This window comes from Panulirus ornatus, chromosome 65 (assembly GCF_036320965.1).
Source record: "Panulirus ornatus isolate Po-2019 chromosome 65, ASM3632096v1, whole genome shotgun sequence".
Taxonomy (NCBI): Eukaryota; Metazoa; Arthropoda; class Malacostraca; order Decapoda; family Palinuridae; genus Panulirus; species Panulirus ornatus.
The window spans coordinates 1,042,334-1,060,327 of NC_092288.1; the positions used below are offsets into that span (position 1 = coordinate 1,042,334).

Below are 17,994 nucleotides of genomic sequence, written 5' to 3' on the forward strand. Positions count from 1 at the left end.
TGCGTGTCGTAGAAGGCGACTAAAAGGGGAGGGAGCGGGTGGCTGGAAATCCTCCCCTTTCTTGTTTTTTTTAATTTTCCAAAAGAAGGAACAGAGAAGGGGGTCAGGTGAGGATATTCTCTCTAAGGCCCAGTTCTCTGTTCTTAATGCTACCTCGCTAACGCGGGAAATGGCAAATAGTATGAAAAAAAAAAAAAAAAATGTTATATTACATTCATTTATCTATTTTGCTTTGTTGCTGTCTCCCGTGTTAGCAAGGTAGCGCAAGAAAACAGATGAAAGAAATGGTCCAACCCACCCACATACACATATATATACATACACGTCCACACACGCAAATATGCATACCTATACATCTCAATGTATACATATATATACACACACAGACATATACATATATACACATGTACATAATTCACACTGTCTGCCTTTATTCATTCCCATCGCCACCCCGCCATACATGAAATAACCCCCAAATGTGCGCGAGGTAGCGCTAGGAAAAGACAACAAAGGCCACATTCGTTCACACTCAGTCTCAAGCTCTCATGTAATAATGCACCAAAACCACAGCTCCCTTTCCACATCCAGGCCCCACAAAACTTTCCTCGGTTTACCCCAGACACTTCACATGCCCTAGCTCAATCCACTGACAGCACATCGACCCCGGTATACCACATCATTCCAATTCACTCTATTCCTTGCACGCCTTTCACCCTCCTGCATGTTCAGGCCCCGATCACTCAAAATCTTTTTCACTCCATCTTTCCACCTCCAATTTGGTCTCCCACTTCTTGTTCCCTCCACCTCTGACACATATATCCTCTTGGTCAATCTTTCCTCACTCATTCTCTCCATGTGACCAAACCAGTGTATGTATATGTATGTATACATTGAAATGTATAGGTATGTATATGGGTGTGTGGGCATTTACGTATAAACATTTATATGTGGGTGGGTCAGGCCATTCTTTCGTCAGTTTCTTTGCGCTACCTCACTAACGCGGGAGACAGCAACAAAGTATAATAAAAAAAATATGTGATAATCTAATTATCACCATTTGTTCTACATCTCTCCTTGGAATACACTTTTCAAATAAATGGACACCCCAAAATTCTTTGGTATTTCACACGACTTGACAACCCAAACATTTTCATAACCCCATAACTTCATTACTCATATGTCCCTATGTCTTAATTACTCACAAAAACTTTAACAATCCCCATATCTGCCCCACCCTTATGACACTTCCCATATCTGCCCCACCCTCATGACTTCATTGTGCTAAATCTTCATGTCTGATTTCAATTCCCTTAACCTCACAATTCCCCATGATTTCATTGTTAATCATGAAAAAAGGAGTTAAATGAACAAATACAAGTGAAGTCATCATGTTATATTTCAACGAAAGCTGGACTTTTATCAAAGTTATCTCAGTGGTAATCAAACACACTATCAACAAAAATAATTTTAAACAGATGGTGTGGTTTTACTTCTGAATCTCTTCAAAGTGGCAACAAAGGATTTACCATTTCTAATATATTCAAAACTTTATGATTCATCAGAGTTATCAATTTAATAGTCAATACACTGAAAATGCATTGTAATTAAATACATATATTTTTTTTAATATCCAACCATCATCCCCCATCAAAACAGCTTTTCCAGTTTGATAATGTTGATATTGACTACAGGTAGAATTCAGCATCTGCCAAACCTAAAATGTGCCAGATACGACAACATGCTAGTCAAAGGAGCATTTCCCCAAAATACTTTACTGGAAACATTTTACAAAACACATTGTTTTTACAGTATAACATATCAAGACAATAATAAAATCAGTCTTAAACAATCGCTAGGACAGAAAAAACATATGTATGAATTAGTCAACACCAGACATGAAACTGGAAACCATTCATACAATATGGTGATCTAACTATTCAAAACAACAGCCCTTTCTGACTCAGCAAAAACATGAAAATTCTTCTTGAGCCTTAGTATTACATACACTTGATGAACCAACACTGTATTCTTATCAAATCAGCCTCTCAACTTTCTATATTTACTTACATGTCTTTCATAATAGTGTTAGTGTAACTCACATTTGATCAAACTGCTGTACAAAAAGGTGTCTATATCTTGCTGGAATTGGACATCATAAATGCAGGATGCATAAAACACGTAATGATAAAGTTAGACCCTGTGATGACAGTGAATCACTGTAGCAGCAGACTGCTGATGAAGCTTGGCAATAAAAACTGCAAACAATGTTGCTTAGCAGCAATATTGAGAACTAATGCATTGCAAATTTACATCAAGCAATAAGAGTGGGCTGGAAACATGCCAAATAAAACTGTATGGATACAAATGACTACAATATGCAGTTATGTTGGGAGATATTAGAAATCCGATAGATTAGCTTTCCAGTACAGATGTTTAACACCAGATAATAAAGATTTTCAGTAAAAATAAATTTCAAGCTGAAATTTTTTTCAACAAAACAGAGAAATTTTGAAATGTGGATCAAAACACAGTGAAAATTTACAAGCACAGCTGAACTTCTTAGCATGTAAACAGGGAGGAACAACAGCAATCTAGAAACATTTCCTGTCACTCCCATTCTTAACTGCATACATAAAAACGTACTTGCTCTCCATCTTCATGAATCAAGAAATATAAAAAATGAGTATACTTCTAAAGTGGTGAGAATGAGAAATCTTAAAAATTAGGCATGTATGCACAGATACCAAGGGAAATTAAGTGAAGAGTGACACAGGGTGAGATCAGATAAAATCCAATTCAAACATACTTCAATGTATCAAATTTTAGCTTCTACTGGACCTTTTGGACCCAATTGGACTAAGTTTGGGGTCAACAGAAAATTCTGTGACAGAGCACTACGTCCTAAATATACTCCAGTAAGGTAACCTGCAAGGCTAAGCATGGGATGCAAAGGAATAGTCCTTCGGTTTCTGATCTCGTAAAGGATGCATCATCTCAGTGTAAGTTTTTCTATACTTCCTTAATGTACACCATTCTCTCTGTGCACACATACACACATACTTTTGCACTGATCTACAAAAGTTTAAAGCTGCAATATCATATTTTTTTACCTTTACACCTACAATGAAAATTTCAAAATGAAACAAGAACTAGCTTGATCATTACCTGTCAGTCTAAGCTGTGTCTTGGTCATCATCTACACTTACTCAGTGCCTCTCGTCATACATCTGTAGAGTTTTTAGTTGTACAAAAGCGTGTCTTTTGTATTAGACTACTTTAGCCAAGAATGATATATGTGGTACACATACTACAAGGTCCAAGAAACACCTCAGCACCACTGAAAAGCTGAAACTGATTAAGAATCATGAGCATGGAGAGAGTATCATGCACCTCATATGTGCTCCATTTCTGACTTAGATGTGACTTCTGGAGTAATGCTAATTCACAGAAGTCTTTGCTACTTCCTGAACACCTCTACCCTTGAGTAGGTGATCTACAGACCACATCATCATCAATGGACCAAGTTAACAGTAAATGAAGTTGTGAATCCTTGTGCATCTTGGGAAATTGTGGTACAGAATGGAATTCAGCTTTTGTCAGATCGCCTTTCCCCCAAATAAATTCTAAAGACTAGGGCTTCACTGTAATACACAGACAAGGTAGTGCCAGCATTCACTTTCAAAGAATGCAAATATGCAGAGGAGATATTAAAAAACCTAAGTAAATCTATTGTTTCTCAACAAACATATGATTAAGAAATACAAACTTAGTTATGAAAAAATGTAAGAAATCAAAAGAAGAATTATCTGACCTTATGTTTCTAATGTAATTTTCTCATACTACAAAAGGTAACCCATGCAAACTTTCAATCAAGCACCATAGTTACTTCATATCTTTGTTGACTGGTTCAGTACCTGATATAACACAGAACTCGTCATCACCACAGTCCCATGCATCGTTGACAGACTCTTGGTAGTCTTGGAAGCTATCATTTGACTCAGGTTTCTTCTGGGTACTCTCCTTACGGGGACTTGACCTAGACAATAAACTAAAAATTATCACATATCCAAAAAAATTATATCAATCAATTCTATTCATTGTACCATGTATGAATTCCTGAAAGTATATATTCACATCATACCAATACAAATGAACTGAAACTACAATGCTTGCTACTAATTACCCTGATTTGTTCCATTCTCATTTTAACAGGGTAGACTAACAAAAGTGCCATCTAAACAAGATCATGATGATGGAAATATTTACGTATAAATCTTGTCTGAGAGGGTATGTAACCAGCTCCAGTTTACTATAAATTAATTTCTACCTATACTACATTCCTCTGCATGACTCAAAAATAAACACTATGGAAATAGCTAAGTCTGCCTCAAAGAAAATGAGAGTCTTGTTTAAGTGTTGAAATTTCTTTAGTTCTTGAGAGTTGCTCCGTCATGCAAGAGACTGATCTGTCCTTGTATGGAGTACTGCTCTCACATCTAAGGTAGTTCTAGTTCTGCATCCTTACTTGACATAGCTGAATCGAAAGCCATCCAATTTATCAATTCTCCCAAGCTAATTTCAAAACTTGACCCACTTGCTCTATGCCATAAAGCTGCTTCACTTTCCCTCTTCTATGGCTATTACTTTGGTTTTTGCTCCCAAAAGAAGGCTGTTTGTGGGTCCCCACCGTTAGCTAGATCATCAACACTCAGCAAGCTACTGCATCACATGATTACTATAAAGCCATAGACAACCAAGGGTGGGCTATTTCTATAACTGTTTCCTTTCCTATATCTCAAAGGTTTGGACCTCTTTACCCTCTCATGACTTTACCAGTAACTATGACTTGGCACTTCTTAAATGACAGGTTCTCCTCAAAAATTCATAAATATTTCTCCCCACCTCCTTCTTCTTCCCTTCCATTAACTTCTTTATACTTCAATTAAGGCCCACCCTCAATATGGACCTTTTTCTGCGCCTGGAGCCTCCAACATGAAATAACAATGATTATTAATAATAATTAATAATAATAATAATAATAATAATAATAATAATAATAATAATAATAATAATAATAATATATTTTATTTATTTTGCTTTGTCGTTGTCTCCCGCGTTTGCGAGGTAGCGCATGGGAACAGACGAAAGAAATGGCCCAACCCACCCCCATACACATGTATATACATACACATCCACACACGCAATTATACATACCCATACATCTCAATGTACACATATATATATACACACACAGACACATACATATATACATACGCACACAATTCACACTGTCTGCCTTTATTCATTCCCATCGCCACCTCGCCACACATGGAATAACATCCCCCTCCCCCCTCATGTGTGCGAGGTAGCGCTAGGAAAGACAACAAAGGCCCCATTCGTTCACACTCAGTCACTAGCTGTCATGCAATAATGCCCAAAACCACAGCTCCCTTTCCACATCCAGGCCCCACAGAACTTTCCATGGTTTACCCCAGACGCTTCACGTGCCCTGATTCAATCCATTGACAGCACGTCGACCCCGGTATACCACATCGATCCAATTCACTCTATTCCTTGCCTGCCTTTCACCCTCCTGCATATTCAGGCCCCGATCACTCAAAATCTTTTTCACTCCATCTTTCCACTTCCAAGTTGGTCTCCCACTTCTCGTTCCCTCCACCAATGACACATATATCCTCTCGGTCAATCTTTCCTCACTCATTCTCTCCATGTGCCCAAACCATTTCAAAACACCCTCTTCTGCTCTCTCAACCACGCTCTTTTTATTTCCACACATCTCTCTTACCCTTACATTACTTACTCGATCAAATCACCTCACACCACATATTGTCCTCAAGCATCTCATTTCCAGCACATCCACCCTCCTGCGCACAACTCTATCCATAGCCCACGCCTCGCAACCATACAACATAACAAAAACTGCTAATAAGTGTCCTGAATGGCAATATACACTGCCTGTATGATGCATCAAACTAGAACTTAAGCACTACGGAAATTAGTTTAGAAGATAGGAAATTTAATAGTGGCAGTACTGTGAGATGGTTGTAGACAGTAAAGGCTGTGGCAGTGGAGGGGATGGTAGTGGGTAGTGCTGATGATACTGAGAAGTGGTTGTAAAAACAACCTCCAAATAAACATTCAGTATTAAATACATATTTTTATATTTTTTATTATACTTTGTTGCTGTCTCCCGCATTTGCGAGGTAGTGCAAGGAAACAGACGAAAGAAATGGCCCAACCCACCCCCATACACATGTATATACATACGTCCACACACGCAAATATACATACCTACACAGCTTTCCATGGTTTACCCCAGATGCTTCACATGCCTTGATTCAATCCACTGACAGCACATCAACCCCGGTATACCACATCGATCCAATTCACTCTATTCCTTGCCCTCCTTTCACCCTCCTGCATGTTCAGGCCCCGATCACACAAAATCTTTTTCACTCCATCTTTCCACCTCCAATTTGGTCTCCCTCTTCTCCTTGTTCCCTCCACCTCCGACACATATATCCTCTTGGTCAATCTTTCCTCACTCATTCTCTCCATGTGCCCAAACCACTTCAAAACACCCTCTTCTGCTCTCTCAACCACGCTCTTTTTATTTCCACACATCTCTCTTACCCTTACGTTACTCACTCGATCAAACCACCTCACACCACACATTGTCCTCAAACATCTCATTTCCAGCACATCCATCCTCCTGCGCACAACTCTATCCATAGCCCACGCCTCGCAACCATACAACATTGTTGGAACCACTATTCCTTCAAACATACCCATTTTTGCTTTCCGAGATAATGTTCTCGACTTCCACACATTCTTCAAGGCCCCCAGAATTTTCGCCCCCTCCCCCACCCTATGATCCACTTCCGCTTCCATGGTTCCATCCGCTGCCAGATCCACTCCTAGATATCTAAAACACTTCACTTCCTCCAGTTTTTCTCCATTCAAACTCACCTCCCAATTGACTTGACCCTCAACCCTACTGTACCTAATAACCTTGCTCTTATTCACATTTACTCTTAACTTTCTTCTTCCACACACTTTACCAAACTCAGTCACCAGCTTCTGCAGTTTCTCACATGAATCAGCCACCAGCGCTGTATCATCAGCAAACAACAACTGACTCACTTCCCAAGCTCTCTCATCCCCAACAGACTTCATACTTGCCCCTCTTTCCAAAACTCTTGCATTTACCTCCCTAACAACCCCATCCATAAACAAATTAAACAACCATGGAGACATCACACACCCCTGGCGCAAACCTACATTCACTGAGAACCAATCACATATAAGACTAATAATAAAAGTAACAGTTTAAAAATTAATATTAATGCCAAATTTGACACATTCTTGAACACAAACATGTAAGGGAGGTAAATCACACAGCAAGACTGACTATCTCTCACACACAACCCTGTAAGTACCACACTAAAACAAGGTATATGTGCTGTGTGGTTTACAAAAACCAATGTTTTGAATGACACCCTGTGAGATGACCCATTACTAGGTAAGACAGAGTTCAACAAACACAATTAATGTTGCTTTGCATGATGATGCATTAACACAAAAATTATATTGTTCCAGCTTTGACATTATCAATAACTATAAAATAAGTATTCACTATGAGTTTATGATGACCTACCAAGATCATTTGTAAAAGCAAATTATATACATTCTATAACTTCTACCTTAACATGTGTAATGTAAGGTGTCCACAAAAAACCTTGTCTGCCCCACCACACACTTTTAAAGGTGCTGCCACACTTATATTTTAGTGCTTTGTCATTTCTCCTTTGGCCTTTATTACCAGTCTGGACATGGAGCTGGCACGGTCCCAGAACAATTTTAGGTACACAGGGTCTTGATCTCTTGAATGACAAAAGGCATCGATGTGATGCAGGAAGCAGCCACTTGATTGCATTTTCTGAGCACCCAGTGAGCCTAGAAATTTCATGTGTACGCACATTTTCCTGCTTCCCGGTGAGAGTTCAAGCTTTCACCTCCTATGTAGGAGCCAACCACCCTGAAGCACTTTTGGAAGAAATGCAGCACCCCAAAAATGAATTCCCACAATGATGAGCCAGCTTAAACAGACAATATATTTCCTACGTATTCCTCGCGTGTCGTAGAAAGCGACTAGAGGGGACGGGAGCGGGGGGCCAGAAATCCTCCCCTCCTTGTATTAACTTTCTAAAATGGGAAACAGAAGAAGGAGTCACGCGGGGAGTGCTCATCCTCCTCAAAGGCTCAGAGTGGGGTGCCTAAATATGTGTGGATGTAACCAAGATGTGAAAAAAGGAGAGATAGGTAGTATGTTTGAGGAAAGGAACCTGGATGTTTTGGCTCTGAGTGAAATGAAGCTCAAGGGTAAAGGGGAAGAGTGGTTTGGGAATGTCTGGGGAGTAAAGTCAGAGGTTAGTGAGAGGACAAGAGCAAGGGAAGGAGTAGCAATACTCCTGAAACAGGAGTTGTGGGAGTATGTGATAGAGTGTAAGAAAGTAAATTCTCGATTAATATGGGTAAAACTGAAAGTTGATGGAGAGAGGTGGGTGATTATTGGTGCATATGCACCTGGGCATGAGAAGAAAGATCATGAGAGGCAAGTGTTTTGGAAGCAGCTGAATGAGTGTGTTAGTGGTTTTGATGCACGAGACCGGGTTATAGTGATGGGTGATTTGAATGCAAAGGTGAGTAATGTGGCAGTTGAGGGAATAAGTGGTATACATGGGGTGTTCAGTGTTGTAAATGGAAATGGTGAAGAGCTTGTAGATTTATGTGCTGAAAAAGGACTGATGATTGGGAATACCTGGTTTAAAAAGCGAGATATACATAAGTATACTTATGTAAGTAGGAGAGATGGCCAGAGAGCGTTATTGGATTATGTGTTAATTGACAGGCGTGCGAAAGAGAGACTTTTGGATGTTAATGTGCTGAGAGGTGCAACTGGAGGGATGTCTGATCATTATCTTGTGGAGGCTAAGGTGAAGATTTGTATGGGTTTTCAGAAAAGAAGAGTGAATGTTGGGGTGAAGAGGGTGGTGAGAGTAAGTGAGCTTGGGAAGGAGACCTGTGTGAGGAAGTGCCAGGAGAGACTGAGTACAGAATGGAAAAAGGTGAGAACAATGGAAGTAAGGGGAGTGGGGGAGGAATGGGATGTATTTAGGGAATCAGTGATGGATTGCGCTAAAGATGCTTGTGGCATGAGAAGAGTGGGAGGTGGGTTGATTAGAATGGGTAGTGAGTGGTGGGATGAAGAAGTAAGAGTACTAGTGAAAGAGAAGAGAGAGGCATTTGGACGATTTTTGCAGGGAAAAAATGCAATTGAGTGGGAGATGTATAAAAAGAAGAGACAGGAGGTCAAGAGAAAGGTGCAAGAGGTGAAAAAAAGGGCAAATGAGAGTTGGGGTGAGAGAGTATCATTAAATTTTAGGGAGAATAAAAAGATGTTCTGGAAGGAGGTAAATAAAGTGCGTAAGACAAGGGAGCAAATGGGAACTTCAGTGAAGGGCGCAAATGGGGAGGTGATAACAAGTAGTGGTGATGTGAGAAGGAGATGGAGTGAGTATTTTGAAGGTTTGTTGAATGTGTTTGATGATAGAGTGGCAGATATAGGGTGTTTTGGTCGAGGTGGTGTGCAAAGTGAGAGGGTTAGGGAAAATGATTTGGTAAACAGAGAAGAGGTAGTGAAAGCTTTGCGGAAGATGAAAGCCGGCAAGGCAGCAGGTTTGGATGGTATTGCAGTGAAATTTATTAAAAAAGGGGGTGACTGTATTGCTGACTGGTTGGTAAGGTCATTTAATGTATGTATGACTCATGGTGAGGTGCCTGAGGATTGGCGGAATGCGTGCATAGTGCCATTGTACAAAGGCAAAGGGGATAAGAGTGAGTGCTCAAATTACAGAGGTATAAGTTTGTTGAGTATTCCTGGTAAATTATATGGGAGGGTATTGATTGAGAGGGTGAAGGCATGTACAGAGCATCAGATTGGGGAAGAGCAGTGCGGTTTCAGAAGTGGTAGAGGATGTGTGGATCAGGTGTTTGCTTTGAAGAATGTATGTGAGAAATACTTAGAAAAGCAAATGGATTTGTATGTAGCATTTATGGATCTGGAGAAGGCATATGATAGAGTTGATAGAGATGCTCTGTGGAAGGTATTAAGAATATATGGTGTGGGAGGCAAGTTGTTAGAAGCAGTGAAAAGTTTTTATCGAGGATGTAAGGCATGTGTACGTGTAGGAAGAGAGGAAAGTGATTGGTTCTCAGTGAATGTAGGTTTGCGGCAGGGGTGTGTGATGTCTCCATGGTTGTTTAATTTGTTTATGGATGGGGTTGTAAAGGAGGTAAATGCAAGAGTCCTGGAAAGAGGGGCAAGTATGAAGTCTGTTGGGGATGAGAGAGCTTGGGAAGTGAGTCAATTGTTGTTCGCTGATGATACAGCGCTGGTGGCTGATTCATGTGAGAAACTGCAGAAGCTGGTGACTGAGTTTGGTAAAGTGTGTGGAAGAAGAAAGTTGAGAGTAAATGTGAATAAGAGCAAGGTTATTAGGTACAGTAGGGGTGAGGGTCAAGTCAATTGGGAGGTGAGTTTGAATGGAGAAAAACTGGAGGAAGTGAAGTGCTTTAGATATCTGGGAGTGGATCTGTCAGCGGATGGAACCATGGAAGCGGAAGTGGATCATAGGGTGGGGGAGGGGGCGAAAATTTTGGGAGCCTTGAAAAATGTGTGGAAGTCGAGAACATTATCTCGGAAAGCAAAAATGGGTATGTTTGAGGGAATAGTGGTTCCAACAATGCTGTATGGTTGCGAGGCGTGGGCTATGGATAGAGATGTGCGCAGGAGGATGGATGTGCTGGAAATGAGATGTTTGAGGACAATGTGTGGTGTGAGGTGGTTTGATCGAGTAAGTAACGTAAGGGTAAGAGAGATGTGTGGAAATAAAAAGAGCGTGGTTGAGAGAGCAGAAGAGGGTGTTTTGAAATGGTTTGGGCACATGGAGAGAATGAGTGAGGAGAGATTGACCAAGAGGATATATGTGTCGGAGGTGGAGGGAACGAGGAGAAGAGGGAGACCAAATTGGAGGTGGAAAGATGGAGTGAAAAAGATTTTGTGTGATCGGGGCCTGAACATGCAGGAGGGTGAAAGGAGGGCAAGAAATAGAGTGAATTGGAGTCATGTGGTATACAGGGGTTGACGTGCTGTCAGTGGATTGAAGCAAGGCATGTGAAGCGTCTGGGGTAAACCATGGAAAGCTGTGTAGGTATGTATATTTGCGTGTGTGGACGTGTGTGTGTACATGTGTATGGGGGGGGGGGGTTGGGCCATTTCTTTCGTCTGTTTCCTTGCGCTACCTCGCAAACGCGGGAGACAGCGACAAAGTATAAAAAAAAAAAAAAAAAAAAAAAAAAAAAAGTTTGTTAAGTATTCCTGGTAAATTATATGGGAGGGTATTGATTGAGAGGGTGAAGGCATGTACAGAGCATCAGATTGGGGAGGAGCAGTGTGGTTTCAGAAGTGGTAGAGGATGTGTGGATCAGGTGTTTGCTTTGAAGAATGTAAGTGAGAAATACTTAGAAAAGCAAATGGATTTGTATGTAGCATTTATGGATCTGGAGAAGGCATATGATAGAGTTGATAGAGATGCTCTGTGGAAGGTATTAAGAATATATGGTGTGGGAGGCAAGTTGTTAGAAGCAGTGAAAAGTTTTTATCGAGGATGTAAGGCATGTGTACGTGTAGGAAGAGAGGAAAGTGATTGGTTCTCAGTGAATGTAGGTTTGCGGCAGGGGTGTGTGATGTCTCCATGGTTGTTTAATTTGTTTATGGATGGGGTTGTTAGGGAGGTAAATGCAAGAGTTTTGGAAAGAGGGGCAAGTATGAAGTCTGTTGGGGATGAGAGAGCTTGGGAAGTGAGTCAGTTGTTGTTCGCTGATGATACAGCGCTGGTGGCTGATTCATGTGAGAAACTGCAGAAGCTGGTGACTGAGTTTGGTAAAGTGTGTGGAAGAAGAAAGTTAAGAGTAAATGTGAATAAGAGCAAGGTTATTAGGTACAGTAGGGTTGAGGGTCAAGTCAATTGGGAGGTGAGTTTGAATGGAGAAAAACTGGAGGAAGTGAAGTGTTTTAGATATCTGGGAGTGGATCTGGCAGCGGATGGAACCATGGAAGCGGAAGTGGATCATAGGGTGGGGGAGGGGTCGAAAATTCTGGGGGCCTTGAAGAATGTGTGGAAGTCGAGAACATTATCTCAGAAAGCAAAAATGGGTATGTTTGAAGGAATAGTGGTTCCAACAATGTTGTATGGTTGCGAGGCTTGGGCTATGGATAGAGTTGTGCGCAGGAGGATGGATGTGCTGGAAATGAGATGTTTGAGGACAATGTGTGGTGTGAGGTGGTTTGATCGAGTGAGTAACGTAAGGGTAAGAGAGATGTGTGGAAATAAAAAGAGCGTGGTTGAGAGAGCAGAAGAGGGTGTTTTGAAGTGGTTTGGGCACATGGAGAGAATGAGTGAGGAAAGATTGACCAAGAGGATATATGTGTCGGAGGTGGAGGGAACGAGGAGAAGAGGGAGACCAAATTGGAGGTGGAAAGATGGAGTGAAAAAGATTTTGTGTGATCGGGGCCTGAACATGCAGGAGGGTGAAAGAAGGGCAAGGAATAGAGTGAATTGGAGCGATGTGGTATACCGGGGTTGACGTGCTGTCAGTGGATTGAATCAAGGCATGTGAAGCGTCTGGGGTAAACCATGGAAAGCTGTGTAGGTATGTATATTTGCGTGTGTGGACGTTTGTATATACATGTGTATGGGGGGGGTTGGGCCATGTCTTTCGTCTGTTTCCTTGCGCTACCTCGCAAACGCGGGAGACAGCGACAAAGTATAATAAAAAAAAATAATATATTTCCTAAAAGATAGCCTGAGGCACACTGAGGCAGATTGCTAGTGCTCACACCATTAAAAACACAAGTCTCAGCGACCAGATGTACAATGATTTCACCTGAGAGCATTATGTGTTTGTAACCACACATTACCCATGCACTGTGTTTGAAAATATATGCAGGGCAGACACTGCTTTTTATGGACATTGCACTGTCAGTGCTCTTATAAACAAATACCTTGCACTCTAAACTGCTTATATGTATACCCAAAGCCAGTAACTAGATTATAATTACAATACAGAACTGTCTTCCACTCTAAAAGTAAAATTTCATTACACACCTGCCAAATTCCTTGCATGGCTAAATCATTCTTAAAAATATGTTAAACATTTTGATTATGTTTACAGTCAAGAAGTTGATGAAGGCCCTTACCTTGGGCAGTGAGTGATAGGAGGATGCATAGCTCCATACACAGCTCGCATGCTGAAAAGTAAATGAGTGAAAGGTGTACTAACCCGACGGTCGATATTCCTTAAACAACTTGATTTTTTATATCTGTTCTATACTTACCTGTCCTTCATTCAAAACAGTGATACATGGTTTATAAACCACTAAATGTATCCCAGCTTTCAATTAACCAACTCCTCATTCTGCGAGGTAAGAATAACTTCTGATGAATGGAAATGTAAGAGTAAAAAAGTCTATAACACACATGTCTTACTTCAAAGATAAGTTGACCAGAAATACAAATTTTATGATTTATCATATCAGTGCATGCTCCCATTATGATGAAGCGATACAAGCAGATATATAATGAGATACAATTACAAAAGCCTTCGTTGGATAACACAAAAGAACACACGCAACTCCCAAAGTCAATATCCGCTGGCACTATTCACCATAATTTGCGCACTTCAAACAAATAAATCATGGGACAAGTGACAGTACTTCTGCATCTGCTGGAAAAGAATTAAAGTTAGTATTAAGGATTTGGGAATCAATAAAAAATTTAATTTAAAGAACACATAGATACGATAATGTTCTTAAGCCAACTAAGAGCTAACAAGAGACAGAAAACTAATGATGAAAATGTTTAACATATATCTTTTTTCTTTCTTTCACAACTGTTTGCCATTTCCTGCTTTACTGAGGTAGCACATCAAGAACATATGGGAAAAAAAGGCCTCATTCATTCAATTACATTCTCTAGCTGTAATGTGTAATGCATCAAAAGCATAGCCCTCTATCCAACACCAAACCCCTAAACTTTTTCATGGTTTCCCCAAGCTGCTTCATATGTATCTATAAGAAGTAAAATTGAATACTGCCATGTTGTATGGTCACCAGTTAAGCAGGAAAAAAAAAAAATCAGAGAATTTAGAAACATTTTACAAATATACTATTGAACTAAAGAATATGAACTACAATGAAAGACTGAAAGAGCTAGAAGCCCATAGTCTTCAATACCTCATCAAAAAATCTGGAAGTTTAGAAGACATTCAGAGTTACATTTATCATCAGAAAACATTAGTGACATTAAATGATGAAAATATACCAAAATTGATTCCAAAAGGTAGTATCTACAGTTAGTACATCATACAGCAATACAATAAGAGTCCACTCCATAAATAATTTGTAGTGTGGATGGATACTTGATGAAAAGTACATCAGCATGCCTTTGAAAACTATCAAACCATTCCCCTGCTAACATTAATCCAATCAAACCATTCTCCTGCTAACATTAAACTAATCAAACCACACCCTACCAGCATTAAACTTATAAAACCAACCCCTGCTAGTATCAAACCAATCAAATCAACCCCTGCTAACATTAAACTAATCAAACCACACCCTACCAGCATTAGATTTATAAAACCACTCCTGCTAGTATTAAACCTGTCAAACTACCCCCTTCTAGCAGTAAAAAGCTTGACACCATAACTGAAAAGTAAAATCTATTAAGATCTACACAGACTCCCAGCCTTCTTCTTAATATGAAATAAACTCACAAAGCTTATGACATGGTGCTGTAGCCTAGATCTAAACACCTATTAGCCTTCCCATTTCTACCATTTTTTGCAGCCCAAACACAACTTTCACAGCAAATATATTAATTGCAAACTTTCTACATACTTTTTTTTTCTCAGTATTTTTAAGGAGTTTCCTTATAGTTGATCCAAGCAAAGACCACACTCTACAGGCTTCAGACAGGTGCAACTGCTTCAATAAGCTTAATGATCTCCAAATGAACTGCTGACAGCATTCTCATGAAAAGTGCCCTGAGCACCAAGTGAATCGGAGTATCAAGAGAAACAGAACTCCACCAAAAATATACAGTGCAAAGCAGCATAAAATGGAGTCAGTCTATAATGTATTTGTTTCTTGAGCTTGTTCTACAGGAATCCATTGTGTTACACAATTTCAAACAAGTTTTTACCTTTAAATCATGTAAAAGATCCTTCACATGACATCAAATTTTGTCAGTCTTATTTCCTACAAAAGTTTGGTGAGGCTTTTATTGGTTCTTAAGTTTGTGTATAGTTTTTATTTATTTTCATATCAGTGGCATTTAACCCTACATTATTCCTGAACTTCACACTCCCTTCCCTCAGTTATTTACAGTCAAAGGAAAGAAAAAATTATGAACTTCACGCTCCCTTCCCTCAGTTATTTACAAAGGAAAGAAAAAATTATGCAAATCATATTCCACCTCTTTTATCATATTCTCTAAATACCTACTGACATTAACACTGCAAAACACTATCTCTACAATTCCAAACCTAACAGTGAAGCAGAGGGTCATTTAAATTAATTCAACTTGATTGTTCGGAATCTGCGGAGCACTAAAACTTAATGGCTCTTCAGCACTTTTTTGCTTAAAAAATGTATATGAAAATTTAAATGAAAATTAAGATACTCTAAAAAATTAGAGTACTTAATTTGACTATCTTTAAAACTTGTCAATTTATTTTTCATTACTAACTTAAATTTCTGTCTTCCCTTCCACTGTCATATAGTTCACATCTAACTCTGAAATTCTCAAAAATTTTTCTTTTCGTTAGTACATGTTCCACAGCAATACTGAAACTGCAGGTGTCACATAGTAAGGCAGGTCTCCTCTCCAGTAAGTGACTATGGGTCAACACAATATGACTTCGACATTTGTCTACCTTGGGAGATAACCATTAAGAGACTGATAATTCAATTCCAATTAACAGCTCGTATCCATTGCTACCTCACTATCTAACTGTCAGAATGAGCAACATTAAGAATAATCAATCCTTAGTCAACAGAGAAATCTCACAATCTCAAAATGGCAATTTTTGTTGAAGGTAGAAGCCATACTTCAACAACATTCTTTACTCATTATAGTATGTCACTCCAGTGCTTCCAAGGACCATCTAGCTTGCCATTTACAATCAACACAATAATTCATCCTTTTTCTAGTCATTGTGCAGCATAGCTTTAGTATACAAAATACAATGAGACGCTATAGCCCAAGAATCTACTTAATTGTGCAATGTAAATTCGATTAACATCTTTATGTATATTCAAATTCAATACATAATGATCTTAATATATTTACCCTACTATATTTCTGTACTTCCAAGCCCTTGCCACTTTGCATAGAACTCAAGATTTTTGTAATTCTTTTTTGTCATCTCTAACTCTATATACGAATTGTATAATAGGTTTGAGTCTCCTAATACTATGTAGCATTGTCCAGAAGTTAGGATACAAGGATAAACTGATAATTTGCCAAACATCCAAACTAATCACCTTTACCTAACTCTCTACTGCAAGCATTTATCCCGACATAGTCTATCTCAATTTAACGTACAGATTTAGAAAAAACGCAGAAAAATAATCTTGTCGGCAAAATAACGTTTAACACACTAAAGACAACTAATCACCAAAGTAATCACTACATATCAGAAGAGCTGTGTAATCCACAAGGCTGTTCTACGAGTGAATTCCTACTCTTGAAACTGCGGCGTTTGAAAAACACCTCATTCACTAATGAAATACCGTCCAATAAGCCCATCTATAGCCAATCACAGAATGTTCAAATGTATCTAATTCAGTCAGTGAATCGATTCATCGTTACATAACTAACATTCACTTACATCAACCTTAAGCCTTGTTTGTATTCCGTATTTTCCCGTGAAATTGAAATGAACCATAAAATTCAGTTACAAGAGAGAAGTTTGGTACTATGAAGAAGCGGGGTTAGGCTGCTTCTGAGAACCGTAAACACATCTCAATTATCTCTTACTCCACCTACCTTCCTGGAACTGATTTGCTGTTCTTCTTCCAGAAGTTCTTTCCATTTTGGGGATCAACTGATTGCATCTTATGCATATAATCAATGGAAGCACAGCCAATACGGGGGAAAAGTGGGTTTTACATTGAAGACTTCTCCATGTTTGCCAACATAATATCATGAGGACGACACTGTGTGGATCCCATCCATCCATGATCAAAGTTTCATATAGCAGGCCATTCATGATCTGACGATATCATAGCATTTATGAAGTGACTCTTACATCATCAAAAGAACGTTTGATATCGTGAAACAGACTACATAAATCATGAATGTTATCTCATGTATCATAATGCATAAAAGGAGAAGTTAGTAATGAAGTACTGTTGACGATCTGTAGATTCTTAGTTTTTTATTCTATGAATGCTTAAAGATTGATCATCATTTCAATTAAAACTGAATGTTTATTATAAGTACAGTAAATGAAAACTATCTTTTTTCAAGGACTAGGTCCATATTGTAAATTTTATGTAAATAACCATCTTTTTAAGTAAATCAAATATTGATAGAGCAATATGATAAGTTTCTCATAAGAAAATAAGCATTAGATTACAAACTCGTATTAACTATAGATATGACGTGTCTTCCTTTGGCAAGTGTCAGCATCTTGTTCATACGTCAAAAATTATTTTCACCAGGACGGTCAGCCATACACTGTTTTATCTCTTCTCTGCACTTAATTTTCGAGGAAATATTTTAACAAGGAAGAAATTTCATTGATGCAATAACATACCCATGTCTGATTTCACCTCTCTATGAT

General features: G+C 39.1%; 1 protein-coding gene across 2 annotated transcripts in view; it reads right to left on the minus strand.

Annotated features, from left to right (window-relative positions):
* The window catches only part of Tbc1d22 (TBC1 domain family member 22), a 78,358-nt gene extending 60,991 nt beyond the window's left edge, over window positions 1-17,367 (minus strand). The window contains exons 1-3 of one of the 2 annotated variants that reach the window (XM_071657909.1): window positions 17,196-17,367; window positions 13,343-13,393; window positions 3,915-4,036 (exon numbers count right to left, since the gene is read on the minus strand). In XM_071657909.1, the coding sequence (XP_071514010.1) occupies window positions 3,915-4,036; window positions 13,343-13,393; window positions 17,196-17,272 (250 nt within the window). In that variant the 5' untranslated portion in view covers window positions 17,273-17,367. The remainder of the gene's footprint in view (window positions 1-3,914; window positions 4,037-13,342; window positions 13,394-17,195) is intronic. The other variant, XM_071657910.1, reaches the window with a different exon arrangement.
* Between the last annotated feature and the right edge of the window lie 627 nt (window positions 17,368-17,994).